At 41.1% G+C, this 18,953-nt stretch overlaps 1 protein-coding gene across 1 annotated transcript; it reads left to right on the forward strand.

Moving 5' to 3' along the window:
• The first annotated feature begins 1,163 nt into the window (after positions 1-1,163).
• On the forward strand, positions 1,164-18,664 carry LOC117564571 (peroxidasin homolog pxn-2). Its single transcript, XM_034243406.2, has 9 exons — positions 1,164-1,999; positions 13,237-13,808; positions 14,368-15,103; positions 15,164-15,439; positions 15,498-15,715; positions 15,779-17,320; positions 17,383-17,791; positions 17,860-18,013; positions 18,077-18,664. The coding sequence occupies exons 1-9, from the start codon at positions 1,962-1,964 to the stop codon at positions 18,314-18,316; spliced, it is 4,185 nt and encodes a 1,394-aa protein (XP_034099297.1). The 5' UTR covers positions 1,164-1,961; the 3' UTR covers positions 18,317-18,664.
• The last annotated feature ends 289 nt before the right edge of the window (positions 18,665-18,953 follow it).

The following is an 18,953-nucleotide window of genomic DNA, read 5'->3' on the forward strand; positions in this document are numbered from 1 at the left end:
CAACAACTCTTCACTTTACCACACATCACACAAGCTCAACTCTCTAGCTTTCCCATTGTCCCCACTGTCGGTCCGGCTTGTCTGCACCTTGGGGATGCCCATCAAAAAGATTTAGATGTTATTCACAATCTGAATTCAAATTCATGCTACGCCCACCAGCAAGCCCCGCAGACGCTATTAACTGAACTGAACCGAAAAAAAAAGTAGGAAAAAAAAAAAATAACGAAGCATAGTAGATTGAAGTATGCATTGCCCAACAGCGGCGAGACCTTTGCTAGAGCTTACATCACACAGCAGGAGTCGTTGGCAGACCCAAGACCCAGTCCAATTCAGTTGTTGTTATTTTTGTTGCTTTTTTTTGTTTTTGGAGAGGAGAGACTTCAGCTCCCAGCTTCAGTCGAATAACTTGTTTGCAGCGATGCCTCGCGTCGCGTCTCGACGTTGCTTCGACAGCAATAAATATTTGCCTCTTCACTCAGGTTATTTTTTTTTTCTTCAGCTTTTCGGCGTTGTGTTTTTTTTTTCTTGTGCAAATTACAAAAATAATAATAAGCGACACAAAGCGCGTGACTCCTTTCACAAGGCACAAAAGCCGAGCTGCACACAAAAGGTGTTAAAAATATATATTGTAGAGACGTGTATCAGATTATATGCAATATATACGCATATGGTAGATATCGGATGGAAAATGTGCCAACAATGCGGCTTAAATGACTTCAAATTGGCCGAAATTGTCTGACCGCAAAAGTGAGTCTGCTGCCATGTGAATATCTGTGAATTGGCCTGATTTTGCTTTCGTTTGGCCCGCATGCTGTGTTGTCGAGTGTACGGCAACGGCAGCTCATCATTTTTACTTTCTCCCACAGCGCACACACACACATACAAGTGTTGGGTGCACTTTTGAGTGTGTGCGTGAGAGTTGGCGCTGAGCCGGCAAAAAGCTTTTTTTTGTTGTTGTTGTTTTTCTTGTGGTTTTTGTTTTTGTTGCTCGCTCAATCGTCGTCGATCGTCGTCGTCATAGCGTCGTCGATCGTCATAGCCATCGTCGTCGTCGTCTACCGGTTTATGTGTTTTGTGTGTTTGAAGCTTACAGCGGATCCGTTTTGGTGCTGTGCTTTGCCTTTTAAGCCCGACCACCAGCGCTCCCAGCTTTCAGATACGTTTTTGCTGCGCCAGCGTGCAATTGTTCGCTCGTCGTTGGCTCCGTTGTTGGCTCCCGGCTCTGACAACGTTTCTTTGTGTGGTATAAACACCAAAACAACCAGCTCTGACTTCAATCGACTTTAAAGAAAATAAAAGTTGTGCATACGGTAAACGGTTTTTTCTGCGGTATCGGTTAACAGTTCACTCGGCGCGTTCGCAAAGAGCTTAACGAGTGGTGAAGGAGATTGCCAACTGTTCAACTCAACTCAACATAACTCAGTCGATTCGTTTGTGGCCAAAATAGGCTCGTTATCGTCTTGGTTCTCAATTCAATGTTGTGCTTTTTATCGCCTGCGTTATGCTAATTACCGAAAGGATTCAAATCGTTGCGTACATTATCGGTTACAATCTCTTTGGCAAGACGACATCTAACGTTCTTTGATTTCCAATCCAATCAAATCAAATCGTAATACAAAATCCAAATTATCCTCAGCGCAAAAAGTGTTATAATCAACAACAACAACAAATAAAAAAATCATTCACACGAAACGCACACAACAAAAAATAGAAATATTTATTTTATCAATTTGTAAACGTGCCAAATATAATTTAATAACCCTAATCTATTTATTCTGATTAACAACGAGCTAATAAGTTTTAACTATAAATTATTAAGTCGTAATTTTAAATACAAACAACACACTCAAAAGCCAACGCGTCGTCGCGTATATATCTAACTAGAAATAATAATCAACACACACAAAAAGAGAGATAGAGAGAGAGACACACAAGGAGAGACGCCTAGAGTTTGCTTCAAAATGAACAAGCAACGACTTCTACTTAGTTTAATATTATGGTGAGTCTAAATTGAATATTTTATTTGTGTGCAGAGTGCAAGTGATACAACCTTTGATCCGAAGTCAACAACATAACAACTTCCTCAGCAAGTTCTGACTTCAACCAAGTTATTTCCTAATCTCGTTTATCATAGTAATTGAATACTTTGTGACTGCAGCTCAACACCAATGTTGAATTCATTGTTTGCTATAATCGCATACTTCAAGTGAAGATCAAGTGGAACATTTGTCTTTTGCAATCGCTGTCGCTGTTTGAAATTCGAGCCCAACATTGGCATTCCATTTGGTAGCAGCCTCAGTTATCTTCAATGGAAACTGCACTGTGGACTGATTTACCTTGTGTGGCATTCCATGGCTTTAACAATTCAGTAAGCAGTGAGCGAGTGCGAGTGCAAGCCCACAAAATGCTAAACACTGGAGCAAATCTTGTTCTGGCCTTGTTTCCAGTTGCGTCGTCAAGTTCGTTGCCTAAGTCTTTCGTTTTGCTCCTACGCAAATGCTCCAATTATGCTAGCCAGACGATTTTGCGTATAATTTCGCATGCCAAACTATTTAACGCACATCTGTGCACCGGCTGAGCCTTGACAAAGTCAATAAACAAATGTCAAACGTTGGTTGCTTTGTTGTTGCTTTTTCGGCTGTAAAAACACTCGATGAAACTTTTAGCAAGAATTCTACGGCATCACGCCGAAGTAAGTGACTTAAGTGTGTCAACTAGACAATGTCAGTGGCGTCGCAGTCGCCGTCGCTGTCGACGTCGCAGTTGGCAGCACTACTTGTGCTTAATTTGCCAGCGCATTAAAGTTGCTTGGCTGCATTCTGAGAGCGATTGGATGACTAAGCCAAAGAAGTTACAGCCACAAAACTACAGCTGGCCTGGCCTGACTTGGCACGGTCGGCCAAGGCTGCCAACCCCTCCCCTCTCCCCTCTTGGCAGCAGTGTTGCCTATTTATTTACCCACTTGGTGGATATCTATTTATCAGTGAGGTGTATCGCTTGCATAATAACCATAAGCATGCAAATTGATCATCGATTTGCATAGATATAACTCTGATTAACGGCCAGTTGCGAAAAAGAAAACTTTCCAAAACTCTGACATCGGACTGTAAATTGGAGTTCACATCCTCAACTGTATATGGGGATCGATATAAAAACGGGGGAGCTGTTAATTAAATGTAGGCCGAAGATCTATAAATTAGCTGTAATCTGTGCGCGAAATTATGTAAAGCAAGGCAGCGAAATTATGTCAATGTGGTTTTTTGTCCGTTAACATTAACACAAAAAAAAAATGAAGAGAAAAAGGCACCAACAACACCAACAACAACCACAACAAAAACAGAAAGAAAACAAAAGTGAAATAAAAAATCAAGTCATGATTAGGTAATCGTTCCAAAAACCACCTGGCACGACACACAAACATCAATAAGCTCAAGCACAAGTACAACAACTACAACTACAACAATATCCACATCAACATAAACCTCAAAAACTAAAAGAAAAAAAGGTCTTTCGTTGTTAACAACTTTTTCTCTTTCGTCTCTCTCGATACTCGCAACTCGCCACGCGATTCGAGGGCCATCTTCATGTGAATGCGTGAAGCGAGAAACGAAACGAAAGTGAAACTATTTTCTTTCTTCGCATTTTGAAGATGCTCGAAATTGATTTTAGAGCTGCAAACAAATTTGATAGCTGCAAAATTAACATAGCCATTAACACTCGCTTGCAGCACAGAAGCCAAGCGCATTAATATGAATACATTTTGAGATTGGCTTTGTCATAATGCAAATTCTAATGCTTAGCATAATTATGCAGTCTGTCAAGGACCATGCCGCAAAGGGGAAGTTGCTGAGTTTGAGTGTCTGATAAGCGTTTGATCTGATGTTAAGTCTACGGAACTACGCTTCCGTAGGCACGTCTACAACATCAGCGAGAAATGTGGAAAAAAAAAATATGATTAATGATGATCTTTGCTATGACTATTTCAAATTCCATATGAAAATGCCGAGACATCAGCAGCAGCAGCAGATGAAACGCACTTGAAACTGAGACTGAGATTGAGATTGAGCCTGACAAATGTGCGTGTAAGGTCAATTATAAATGCGATGAGGAATTCAAGCTATAAAAACCAATTATATCACAATGATATTTTAATTTGAACACACACACAGCCGAAAGAAGGCCTAAATTAAATGAGCAGCTTGAACAATTTTTAATTAGTTTCTCAAATGACACAGATCTGATGATGAAATGTTCGTATGAAATATGTTTATGAATCCAGTTTTAAGTATTTTCGTATGCAAGCACACACAACAGAACTGCATAACAAACAAACAAACAAAATAAAAAAAAGCCAGTCAGATTAATCGTGGCGAGTAGTAGAAGAATTCCATTGGATTTATGAGATTTTTGAGATTATATCATTTGCTTGTCGACAGCATTAAGCAGCGCTTGTTGCAATTTATAATCTATCTTTGGCATGTCTTCCTGAGTCTTCAGCTGTCATTTCGCTATATCTTAGATAATACTGAATTGAATTCCAAATGTATTCATTCATTAGCAAAAACAAAAACAATCATCGAATGCCAATGGACGATAGGCATTCGCCTCTATAACAAATAAAACCCGAAATAACCGATTAAATTAAAGCAAGAACTGCTTAAAAATCAATTTGCCATACGAATAAATAAGTAATTAACCGAATGAAGCGGGCGAGTTCAAGGTTAAATACCTAAACCTTATTTCTAGAAAAGAAGTTGCGGGGTTTGCGTTATCTTTTGAAAGTGACTCGAAAAAGATATAAAACTGGAGGAGCAGGGCAGCTTTGTAGCTCAGTCTTTATTTATGTTGTTGTTTCTTTTGTTGTTGTTGTTGTTTGATAATTATACTTGGTAATTTAATTTGCAGCTTTGCTCGTTTTTCGATCGTCATCCATTTATCATTTTTGTGACTCGTTTTTGTTATGTGCTTTCTGATAGATGCGGTTTGTATTTCTACTCTAATGTCTGTGGTAATTAATCTTCGTTTCGTTTCGTTTTCTTGTTGCCATTTGAGAATTTGCGAGCCTTTTGTTTGACTGCTTTGTTGAAAGGTTGAATGCACTTTGCATAGGCGATCAGAGTGAAATAAAAAAAAAACTGGAAAACTTGCAAGTAAATGGGAAAACTTTTTGGCATCCCAAATGCGTTTCCTGGTGCAAAGTGAAAGGCAATACACATATGTTGATATGTACATAAATACATACACATATGTGCAGTAGCTGACCCTGAGCAGAGATCTTTAGAGTAGCATATATGGGTAAATAAATCAAGAAGCCAACGCGTTCGTTGCCTAAGTCTTTCGTTTAAAAAGTTCGCAACCAGTTTGCCAAGTCAATCGTACGCAGAATATATGTTATTATCGTTCGATTCAATGCAAAAAAAAAAAAGAAACAGAAATAAATAAAAACAAACACATTGATAAATGTGCATATAGATCTACCTCTTGTCTGACCAGTATTCAGTCAACGAGTTAACCCAAATAGCACAATATATGCAGCCCAACAACAACAGCAACAACAACAAGAGTAACAGTAACTGTAACTGAAACAGAAACAGGCCGCAGTGTGTTGACGCCCCAAAACATTGTCTTGCACCGTGTTGTGTTGCGCTGTGTTCAACGGTGTTCGATGCTGATCTCTCGCTACATGCAGTTTAGAGTGTTTGCATGGCACTTGGACTGGGTCTCTGACACAATCAGCCACCCGACAAAATACTACGAACAACTCAGAAACGAAAAAAAAAACAGAAATAAACCACCGAAATTTTATCGAGACACAAAAATCTTGTTTCGCCCAACTGGCAACTGGTTTATTTGGGTTAAAAAGAAATTTAACAGCCAGCCGCGAAACAACTGATGCGACTTTGCCGCGAGAGGGAAACAGCGAACGCTGCGAGCGAGTGAGATGGGAGTAAAGATAACGGTACCAGGCATCTGTAAAGACGAAAGTGAAATTTTTTCGCTGTTTAGTAAAACAAAACAGAAACAACAAACGAAATAAACACAAAATATGGCAGCAACAGCATCGGCATCGGCATCAACAGCAGCGACAAAGACGTAATCAACTTCAGGATGAAGTGGCCCCCCCAACAGGCTTGACTGGGCATTTTTTTTTGGTTATTTTTTCCCCTCTTCTGGTGTGCGGTTGTTAAACAACAGGCAACGGCAAATGGTGGCAAAGGTTTGCCTAGCTCTTCATGCGGCGAGTTGACTTTTTTTCTGCGCCTCATTTTTTTTATTTCTATTTTTATTAATTTCTGTATTTCTTTGCGTCGATTTTGTAGTGGTGCTTTGTGGGTTTTGGCAGCCGATGTAGAGAGGCTTCCGTCATTTCCACGCCAAGCAAAGCAAAATCAACCAACCACCTTGGACTGTCGTTTATTTTTCATTTTACAAAACTGTCGACTGAAGATGCCAGGCTGCGGGAAGTGCAATCGCTTTGACTTGCGGTCTTAAGTGGAATTTTGTCATATTTACTTAGTGTTTTTTGCTTTTTGCGCGTAAATTAAGAGTTTTCGAATGGTTGAGCAAAGGTGACAAAATTTAATAAGAAATTGAGCAGAGTGCAACAAAACAACAAACAACAAAAAAAGCAGCTAATGAAGCTCGGCTTAATTCTTTAATCTTGTTGTTCACCGAGTTCATAGAACTTTATGCTGTTTATTGTTTTTAAATGAGATTCTCAAGGCAGTCAAGCCGCTAGCTAAATTTCTTTAAAATTAATTATTGATTTCTACTTAAAAATCAATTGCACACATCGCAATTCCATTCTTTAGAATTGTTGAATATTTTTTGTGCTTCTGTCTACAAAACAAGTATTCAAATTCTTCTAATTGTTGATTATTTAATTAACAGCAATATTAATAGCTGGATTAGTCTGCACACAAAAAAATTTATTTATGACCGCAATTAATAATAAAAGTGTCAAAGTGATTATAATTTATATATAGCATATATAATATGTTTCTTTGTAGAAAGCTGAGCTTAATTATTATAATCTAGCATCAGTCGATTTGTTGTTAGCAGCTCTCTTTTCACTTTTTTTGCGCTGAAATTTACTTAAATTGCTGCCGGCTGAGGCTTAAGTTTTCACAAAAGGTGCGTCAACAATTTTTTAGAGACCATTTATCTGTTTGCTGTTGAGCGATTATTAAGTATTTAACGTTGTCACTTGAAATATGCCAAACTTTTTTTTTTTGGGGCAGCATTTTGAATGGTGCTGCTGCTGCGCCTGCCACTCGAGTGGTGCCAAAGATGGAGCCCAAACGGCAATTGCACAATCAAATTGCTGAAGAGGCACACAACGACACGACAACGACCTTGATGCCACAAATAATATTCAACATCCATGTTAAATGAGAAACGAACGAAACGTTTGGCATATTAAGCATACTCATATCTATCGAATCATATAAGAAATATGCGTGGCATTAGCATGCAGCTGAGTGCTTGCTTGGGCCAGAAAAATAACAGAAACAGGCCAACAAAGTGGACACACCAAGTTGAGAAGAGCGAACGAGCGAGCGAGCGATCGTTGGCTACCAATATCAAGTTGTATGCACTTTCGCAATGAAAACGAAAGTTACGCCCCGCATACGAGTTTCATACATACGAGTTTCTTGTCGATATAGCATTGCGCGTGACTCTGCCAACATTTACACTTTCTGGCCATATATTATATACAAACATACAAACATATATCGCACAGAGAATTATGATCTTCACGCCTGTTTGGTTTGCTTTGCATACGTTCACCAATAACAACTGGCAAACTGGCAACATTGCAATGTCTTGGCAATGTAACAAATATTTTGAAGCCACTCAAATTGCATCATTTGCTTTCGATAATAATAATGATGTTAACCCGCATGCAGGCCACTGTCATCGCAACTGCACTTGAAACTCTGCTTTAATTGTGGCTGTTTTGGCCAAGTTGCTGCGTTTCCTTAGAAGCCAAGTCACAAGACCATAAACAGTGTCAGTTGCATCTGCACCCATTGTTGTTGTTGTTGTTGCTGCTGCTGTTGTTGTTGCGTAAGAAACTCACTTGTAACACAAAACAATAAAGTAATAACAGCAAGAGTCATGAAAAGAGTCTTGTGACTCGCTTTAACTGTTTCTCTGTTTCTTTTATGCTTTTGAAGAAAACATGTTTGTCATGTGGTTGTTGTTTGTTGGCCGCAATGTGCATCTGTATGTGTGTGTGAGTGTATGTGAGAGTGTGTTGGTGGTAGGAAATCATGTGCAAAGTCATATGACGTTGAGGCTACGTGCTTTTGAGTAATTGCAGCGAGTCAACGATGCCAATGAGAGAGTGTATGCCATGGGTGTGCACAACAAGTTGCTGTTGCTGTTGCCGTTGCTGTGGCTGTCGCTGTGGCTGATGCAAGCGCATGCCTGCATATTTGGCCAGACAGCATTTGTTGTTGATAATGAAAAAAGCAAAAAACACAAAGCAACTAAATGACGACGCCTGATAGTTAGCTAGCTAGCTAGTTTGTTAGCCTGGCTGCATGCTATGCATGCTCCTCCATCATCAACAACTGCAACTGCTGCAACTGCGACTCACAAACAATTCGCATGACTAATGCACATACCGAGCAAACACACAACTCACTCACAGACCCAGACAGTCAGAGTGGGTGCTGCTTCCGCCAACACCAAATTGCCGCATATTTTACGAATTTCCCTAAATACCAAAAGGGTTTCCCCATAGACGGAAGTAGAGCTGCAGAGATGAGTCATCATCAGGATGATGTGCTTCTGAATTGGTTGCAAATTTTATCAGTGATTTTTGTAATTGGAATCGTAAATATATTATATTTGTTGTTGACAAGTAAAGCACCAATTTCTGATAACGTCCTTATGATATGAGTATAAGGTTTGGCTTGAATAAGTTTTCCCTAAAATCTATTGTTATAGTACTTGTACTTTCTACTACTTTATAAATTTGAAATCTTATGACTAATTTCTAATTAAACTTGTGTGTCAAAATTCTTCAATGAGTATCTTTAATGCTTCCTCATGGAGAAATTCCTCTCGTGTCCACAAAAACTATCTGCACACTTAACTTACAATCTCAACACTTGATTGTTTATGTTTTTTTTACTGTATTACATTGCTGCATTTATGACTGTTTCTGTTGTTGCCACTGTAACCCATTTTTACGCATTTGAAAAAGTTTAGGTCACGCCCCTAAAATGGTTTGTAAGGGTTTTTGTGTGTGTGTGGAATTTTTGCGTAGTTTTACGCCTAGTTGATTGTTGTTAAAAAGTATCGTTGCCATTTGTTATTTGTTAGTGTTATTGTTATTGTTGCTCTGTTGCTGTTGCATGATTTGCCAACTGGCGCCAAGTTTGTTGCCTAAGTCTTTTGTGTATGTATGGATGGGAATTGCGCAAAAGGTTCGGCAAGCATGCGCTTAACCGTGCAGGGGAAACGAATGGAGAACTGTTAGCTGTTGAATGGGCTTGCAGACAGCGGCGACGATATGGAAGTTCCGTTGTTCCTTATGCAATTGCTCATAAATTGTAGTCAGTCGACAATTGGCAACAAAATCGTGAGTGCTTCGTTGTGGATGGAAGTGGATGGAAATGATTGAAGTGGCAGCAGCAGCTACTGAACTATCAACACTTGCAAATGAAGCATAAAAATAAGCATGTGATGTGCTTGTTTTTATTATTATCATTTAATTAATGATTTATGCAAATTGCTAACATAATTGGCCACACAATCGCGAGATTGCACAACATTTTTATTAATAATGCAATTAGTCGTGCTATATTATTAACTCAATCTAAACAAATGATGATGCTACTAACTCTCCATCTCCATCTCTATTTGTCTTTGTTTATGTAATTGACTCGCATTGTTCAGGTAGCCGAGTGCAATTAATATCACTTTGGTTTGAGCACTCACAAAGAGTGAGCTGCTCATAGCAGCCCGGCACGCGTTCAATCTGAGCAAACTATTATATATATACTATGTATATAGTGAATTCACACAAATATGAGCTCAAGTATTTGGCGGTGTAATCTTCTCTGAAGGTGGCAGAAGCTGAATCAGTTGACTTGTTTAACTCGTTACATGTGCCATTTGGTATTTAAGACTCTCTCACGTGTTTTATAATTGCCAAGCAACTGAGCGACTGACTGACTGACTAACTGAGGCAATGAGAGGCTGAACTTTGCAAAATGCAAAAAATAAATAAAAAATAAGATATGCAAATGCCGACTGACTGGAATTGAAATATAAATATTATTGCAAGATAAAAACCATTATACATACATGCTTATTATCTATATTAATTTAAGAACTGTGCAATAAGTCAGTGTTTTTATAACATTTGTCACATCATTAAATCCACCCGAAAAAAAAACATTGAACTGAGTTCACTTGTCTCCACCACGTGATGCCACCCATCACTTATCTGAAGTCGTATCACAATTCTCTGCAAAAACACATTTCAATTAAAATGTTTAAATATATACACATGAATCCGGTTACATGATTTAGCGATCAATTCGAATATTTTAAATTTTTATGGTGCATAAAAAGTGAATATATAATGCACATTAAAAGTCGATTGTAGTTCAAAATAAGTTCAGCCGCTTGCTCCGGCTACGCGTGTCGGCGATGTTGAAATTCTAATCCGCTCCCCATAAAACTTAATTATTGCTCGCTTACTTATTACTAATATTGATAACTTTGCTGTTGATTGCAAAACGAAATGAATACAACAAATCAAAAATGAAAAAATCAAAACTTTCGTTTTCTGTTAGCATTTATTTTATGGCTGGCGCTTGATTTATTTAATTATCAAACAAATTGTGCTCACAATTTATACAACAAGTCGATCGATGTCATAAGCTCCTCGATCAAGCGAATTGTGTTAAATAACGCATACGCCGCGTGTGATGCGCATTTCTATTTGTGGCATTAACACAGCTGTTTTTCTTTATTTGTTGTTCGTTGTTTTTGCTGTCGTTATCGTCGTAGTTGTCGTTGTCGTTGCTGCAGTTGATTGGTGCCATCAAAGTCAGGTGTGACACAGTTTTTGGCATTCGCCTTACGATGAATGCCGCGTGCGACACACTTTAATTCCCGATTCCCCCGCTTCTCTTAAGAAAAAAAAACAAAAAAAAAACTATAAACAAACAAATGTAAATTGGCCAACTGCTGTTCACTCACATGACTCTCTGTCTGTTTGATTGTCTCTCTGGGTAGCTTTCGCTTTCAGGTAAATGCGACGTGACTGCCGCAACGTTGTTATCCATTTTGCCTGTTCATGTTCTGCGCGAATGCGGCAAGAAAACATATATGTATACATATGTTAAAGTAAATAAAGAAATAAATAAATAAAATGTATTTCGTGCGCGCCGCAACATTTTGTGGCATTTGCCGACTGGCCAATTGCATGGTTGTGGAATTGCCTCAACCTGACGTACAAATTGCCCCAAAGCAAAATATACTAGTATACGTAGCAAATTGTTCAATACTCACATTTCTTTCGGCAAGAATTGTTTAGTGAATACCTGCAACACAAGCAACAACAAGCAACAACAACAAAACCTGTTGAAATGCCAATTGCAATTAGCGATAGTTACGCGAGCGAGCGAGGAGGCGCATCAATAATCTTAGAAATGCTAGTTGATTCATACTGAACGATAACAAGCACAACCAGTTCATCACGAAAATTCCCAGAAATATTCAAATTTCTGAAATGTTTAGAACGTAGATAAACCGTATATTATTTAAATAATCAAGTGTTATTGTTTTTAGCAATTTAAGCATTTAAAAAAATGAAATACGATTATTTGGCGTAATTATTTCGAGTGCTGCAAAACAAAAGACTTAGGAAACAAACTGGCTCGACTGTATAAACACTTCATAATCAACAAGGCGCTTAGCTCAAAGAAACCAACCTTGAATAAATACCACAAAAAACAAATAAAATATACAGAAGACGAAAAAAAAAGCAGAAATATAAATCTAATTAAAGTGCACGAAATTGTGTTGTGAGGAAAAACCAGAAAAGCAAGCACAAATCGCATACAATAATTATAACAAAAAGACTACTAATTATATAGAGGCGCATATTGAAGTGGTAAACGTCATAATCCATGCGCTCTCATGATCCACTCATGACTACAATTCGCTTTATTCAAATTCGATTGCGAGTCGAGGAAGTGCGTCATTTAACCATAGCTGAGCATATTAATGGGTCTCATTAGGCGTATCGATTGACAGCTATCTCTATCTCTGTAGATCTCTTTCTCTCTTTCGGATTGTTGTACACCCACAATAAGTTGCAATTGTTGCACAATTTAACGCATAAATGCTTGCTCAAGCGTGTCAAATGGCCAAATTGAAGTTTGTCATAACAAAAGATACCACACGAAAAAAAAGAAGAAATAACAACAAGAGCTTTAAGACTTATTAATGTCAAAGACAACAAAAGAAACCTCATCACGTGAGCTAGCCAAGCTCCATTCAGAAGAACATAATGATACATACGACAGCAACAATAACAATAACAATAACAACAACAACAACCGCAATAACAACAACAGCCGTAATAATAAGCCACTCTGTCAGCCAGTCAATCGACAAGCCTTTTGGGGGCAGTCGAACACTCGAATACAGTCTGAAATTGAACCTCGTCATTGTTCATAATTTGAAATTGATTAGTTTGGAGACGCCAGTTTTATATCCGGTTGGTTTAAGATACTTAAAGCTCAACTTATTCACTTCATGCATGCTGCGCGTCTCTAATTAGCTATGTGAAAATCGCAGCACAATTAAAAGCTGGAAAATGCCCGCCTAGCGACATGAATGCATCACAAAATGAAAGTAGGCGGAAATTATAAGAACGTGTGCTGAGATTGGGGAAAACAAAAACAAGGTGGATGACATTTAGATAAAAGTGGGGAAAATACCAAAAATATAATTCATACTGAAATTTTTGTAAAAACGTTGGTTCTAATCACAAATTACAATGAATGATCTAACTTAGGAGTACCTAAACTTAAAATGCTGATCAAAAAAATCTATATAAGATTGGATATTTCATTAAGTAGTTTACATTTTTAATGGACGTCGGAATAAGTTTTATAATAGATTTCTTTATAAATATATAAACTACTCTACAACTATTCCGAAATGTAACTAATTTTTATAATTTTTCTTTATCTCTTTTAGGTGCCTTTGCGCTCCCAATTTCTCGCTACGCATACCTGAGGACCTCGAGAACAGCGCCATCAATGCGCTGCGCTCGGAACGCGCTCGCTCTGTGACGCCCTGCGGCCAGGGTGAGGCCAGCGCTGTGGATGACTACGATGTGTGCCCGCCGAGCAAATACCGTCAGCCGACTGCCGAGTGCAACAATGTGTCGCATCGCAAGTGGGGTGCCCGCGGTGATGTCTTCCAGCGTCTGCTGCAGGCCGACTATGCCGATGGCGTTAGTCAGCCACGCACCTCGAGCGGCACCCACGCTCTGCCCGATGCGGAGCTGGTGATTGAGCAGCTGCAGCGTCATCTGGAGAGCGAATTGCGTCACGATCACATCACTGCCATGTTGCCCGCCTGGGGACAGTTGTTGGCCAACGATCTGTACGAGGTTGGACAGCTCCCCATCAGCGGCAAGTGCTGCCAGCGTGAGGCGAATGTCAAGGATCCCAGCGAGTTGCAGCAATGCTTTGTGCGTGCTGGCCCCGATTGCAAGGAGTACAAGCGCTCCGCTCCAGGCTACGACAACGATGTTTGCCAGAAACGTAAGTGAGATTTACTTGACTAATAAATAATAATATTTTAACGGCAATTTACTATTATGGATACTAAGTAGAACTTAAAACTCAATATGAATAAAAAAGCTAGAAATTCAATTTTATTCATTTACGGCACATACATTAAATATGAGTTACTTATTTGATTAGTGCATTCAGTTTTTCTGATTAGCATTAAATAGAATCCATTCATTTGTTTGATGGTTGTGTTACAGCTTTTGAATATCGCTGAGCAACGAAATATACCACGACAAAACAGCTGCTCTCTTATCGAATAATGTATCGATATGCTGGGCAGTAGCGCTGCGCTTTGTATCGATATCTTAACCAATTTGCATGCGATGAAATTAGTGTTGATCAACGATCAATTGCAATTTTCCTATTGAGCAAATTTGCATATCGCATTAGTTGAATTTCTGCAATGAACATAGAAAAGTACCTTAGTCATTTTAAGCTTAATAGCGAGACAAGCTTTAAAATGTAATAATAGTGCAATTTGTTAATATAACTTATGTCCTTGTGCTAATCCACTCCATATTTTTCTCAGATGTGCGCGAACAGATGAACGTGGGCTCTGCCTACATTGATGGCTCCGGTTTGTATGGCGGCACACGCCATGAGTTCGATCAGCTTCGTACATATTTGAGTGGCGGTGTGAAGGTTGAGTCCTGCCGTTATTGTCAGGTGGCTGGTGCCACGGGTGCACTGCATCGTGCCCTGCTGCAGCAGCACAACAATATTGGTGAGCAGTTGGCACACATTAACCCCGAGTGGTCCGAGGAGGATGTCTTTTTGGAGGCTAGACGCATCATTACTGCCACTATTCAGCACATCACCTACAACGAATTCTTGCCATTGGTGCTGGGTCAGGAGACGACAGCCAAGGAGGGCCTAAGACTAACCGCCGAGAAGCATTCGACCAACTATTCCAGCTCCATTCGCGCTGGCATCTACAACGAGTTCGCTACCAGCGCCATGCCCGCCTTCTGGACAATGTATCCACCGGAGATGCTCGCCCAAAAGAGCTCTGCTCACGAACTGCTCTCAATTGCCGCACTGCAGAAGTCTCTGGTGCCTAGCCAGAAGAATGCCGAGGGCTGGTCCGAGCTGGCGTTGGCCGTTCATCGAGGCCGTGATCATGGTATTGCCTCCTATGTGCATGCCTTGGACATTTGCGAGCGTCGGTTTGGCCAAAGTGGCGCAACTAATGTGACCTTTGATAATCTCGCCCAACTGACAAAAATTCCCGAAGAGCATGTGACCAATTTGCGTGACATCTACCAGTAAGTTAGCCACTGAATTGCCAAGTGGAATTCTTGAGCTAATCTTTCGTTATCTTCTAGGAACGCTGAGGACATTGATTTACTGGTCGGCGCTTTAATGGAGGATCCTGTTGTGGGTGCTGTGTTTGGCCCCACCATCAGCTGCCTGTTGACCCAGCAGTTTGAGCTGCTCAAGCAAACTGACCGCTTCTGGTATGAGAACGAGATTCCACCCTCCTCCTTCAGTCTCGACCAACTGAAGAGCATTCGCCAGACGACGCTTTCCGGACTGCTCTGCGGCTCCAACCAAGTGGAGACTGCTCAGTCCAAGGCCTTTATACGCGAGGACAACTATCTGTAAGTTGTCTATAATAATCTTTTCGCTGTCATCTTACTAACTGCTTGCCTCATTTAGGAACTCCGTTTTGGACTGCGCTCAGCTGCCTAAGTTTGATCTGCGCCCCTGGCAAATCAATAGCGAGGAGGAGATTCACTTGGAACACGTCGAAGTCGAGCCCGATACCAAGGAGGCTATCAAGGAACTGAGCCCCGAGTTGATTGAAGCTGCCGTTGAGCGTGCAAAGCAGGAACTCGAGGAGCGCAAACGTTTTGAATACGAGGTGTGGCGTGCACGTAAGTATAAATTCACCAATTCTCTCTAGCACTTCCTCTAAATACGTCTGTATTCTTTTGCAGAGGGTGGTATTAGCGCACGCTCTCCTGATGGCACCGCCGCCTCCTTCAGCAAGGCCAACGTTGCCGCCTTGAGTCTGGCTAATTCCTCGTTGATCTTCGAGCTGGCTTCCAATGAGATTGTCAAGTCTCTGAACAGCATCACACGTCGCAAGCGTCAGATCTTTAATCCCAATCAGAACGCCTTCAATCGCAACGAATTGACAGATACGCTGCAAACCGTGGACATTAGCTCTTTGATTGGTGGCACTCAGCAACCATTGGAAACATGCCCAGAACCCTCTCAGCAGTGTGATACCAATACGCCTTTCCGTACACTTTCCGGCCGTTGCAACAATCTGCGCAATCCCAATTGGGGCAAATCTCTGACCACTTTCTCTCGCCTGCTGCCAGCACAGTACGAAGATGGCATCTCTGCTCCTCGTGTGACTGGTGTCACTGGAACTCCACTGCCAAATCCACGTACCATCTCCACAACCATTCATCCGGATATTTCTAATTTGCACACACGCTACTCTCTCATGGTCATGCAGTTCGCCCAGTTTGTGGATCACGATCTGACACTAACGCCCATTCACAAAGGTTTCCACGAGTCCATCCCCAGCTGTCGTCGTTGCAACTCTCGCCAGACTGTGCACCCTGAATGCAATCCCTTCCCCGTGCCCACAGGCGATTTCTTTTACCCCGAAGTGAATGTTACCAGTGGTGAACGGCTGTGCTTCCCATCGATGAGATCGCTGCCTGGTCAACAGACATTGGGTCCCCGTGATCAGGTGAATCAGAACACTCATTTCCTGGATGCCTCTATGATCTACGGTGAGGACGTTTGCCTGGGTAATAAGCTGCGTGGTTTCTCTGGCCGCTTGAACAGCACTGTGCATCCCATTCGCGGCAAGGAACTGCTGCCTCAGACTGCCACTCATCCCGAGTGCAAATCCCGCAACGGACTCTGCTTCTATGCTGGCGATGATCGTGCTTCTGAGCAGCCAGGTCTTACTGCCATCCACACCAACTTCTTGCGTGAACACAATCGTCTGGTCGAGGGTCTGCGTGGCGTTAATCCCCACTGGAATGGCGAGCAATTGTACCATCATGCACGTCGTATTGTCAGCGCCCAGGTGCAACACACTGTCTTCAATGAGTTCCTGCCCCGTATTCTCAGCTGGAATGCCGTCAATCTGTATGGCTTGAAGCTATTGCCTCAGGGCTACTACAAGGACTACAATCCATCCTGCAGTCCCATTGTGTTCAATGAGTTTGCTGCTGCCGCTTTCCGTATTGGTCACTCGCTTCTCCGTCCACACATTCCTCGCCTCAGCGTTCAACACCAGCCTGTGGATCCTCCACTGCTGCTCCGTGATGGCTTCTTCCGCATGGATGCTCTGTTGCAGCCCGGCATTGTCGATGAAATTCTGCGTGGTCTAGTTGCCACTCCCATGGAGACTTTGGATCAGTTCATTACTGGAGAAGTGACAAACCATTTGTTTGAGGATCGCAAGATTCCCTTCTCTGGCATCGATTTGATTGCTCTCAACATTCAGCGTGGTAAGTTGACTAATATTATTTTCATCAAGAATACCTTTTTAATCGAACTCTTTTGTTTTCAGCTCGTGATCATGGCATTCCTTCATACAACAACTATCGTGCTCTCTGCAACCTAAAGCGTGCAACCACATGGAGCGATCTGAGCCGCGAAATTCCCACAGAAGTCATCAACCGTTTCCAGAAGGTTTACGCTAGCGTGGATGACATTGATCTATTCCCTGGTGCCATGACAGAACGTCCACTGCAAGGTGGTCTTGTTGGTCCCACTCTCGCTTGCATCATTGGAATTCAGTTCCGTCAGCTGCGTAAGTGCGATCGCTTCTGGTATGAGAACCAGAATCCCGAAGTCAAGTTTACCGAGGCTCAGCTGGCTGAGATTCGCAAGGTCACACTGGCGAAGATTGTGTGCGAGAATCTAGAACAACCCGGCGACATGCAGCGTGCCGCCTTCGACTTGCCCAGCAACTTCCTGTAAGTCTAAGATGATAGTTTTAAATCTCTTCTGATTTAACTAATCGCATTTTTTATTTGCTTGATAGGAATCCACGTGTGCCCTGCCAGTCCATGCCTCAGATCGACTTGAATGCCTGGCGCGAGAATGTTCAGGGATGCCAGATCGGTAGCCGCAATGTGCGCGTTGGCGAATCTGCTTTCCCCTCACCATGCACCAGCTGTGTCTGCTCCGCCGAAGGCGTAAGTACTCCGAAGATTATATATCAGCTTATATCAACTAATTCGATTCCTTCATCTTAACAGGCCCAATGTGCTTCGCTGCGTATCACCGACTGCGGTCAACTGATCCGCCAGTGGCCCAAGGAGGCTATTCTCCGTGATGAGGTTTGCAACTCACAGTGCGGCATCTATTTGACTGGCCAGCAGGCTACAGGATTCAGTCCCCAGCAACGACAGGGTCATGCCCAGTCACGTGTCACCCGGTCCCGCAATCAGAACCTGTTCAAGTTCCCCGACTTGACACCGTTCATTGCATCCTTGTAAACCGCAAAAGAGATGAAAGAGAAAGCAGGCTTTCGTATCGTAAACACAATGTTGTAAATAACTTGTACGTTCTTTACATTAGTTTTCTACTTATTTTGTTCGCTTACCTGAAGACTAATTCAATGCATCTAAAACTGTTCGAAACAAACACAACCCCGAATCAAATTGTCCTCGTTCTTGTTTGGACTTTACTCAAAATTATGATGTAATGCGATCGTTAGTTAAGCGACAACTTATTACTTAATTAGCATTTTTATCGATATTTGTATTGTATGTAATGTATTTTTTTACTTAAACCATATAAATGTACAATAAATACATGTCAATTATATGTACCTAATAAATAAATAATTATACAGAAAATCAAAATGCATTATTTTTTATAATTTTGTTTTTAGCTACTAAAGTTCTCAAGGATTTTGCTAGGACGCATTTGCAATCAGGGGATGCAGTACAATCATTTGGCACTCAGAGATTTAAAAAATGTTCTCAAAAATATGGCCGCAAAATTTTGTAAGGGGGTAGCATAGAAAATTTGTCAAAAATCCAAAAATTCGCCGTATCTCGGCCATTTGCAGGACGATTAGGATGTCCTTTGGCACATAGATAGTGCTTATAAATTGAAACTGATTTATGC

The sequence above is a fragment of the Drosophila albomicans genome, chromosome 2L, assembly GCF_009650485.2.
Source record: "Drosophila albomicans strain 15112-1751.03 chromosome 2L, ASM965048v2, whole genome shotgun sequence".
In the NCBI taxonomy this organism is placed as follows: Eukaryota; Metazoa; Arthropoda; class Insecta; order Diptera; family Drosophilidae; genus Drosophila; species Drosophila albomicans.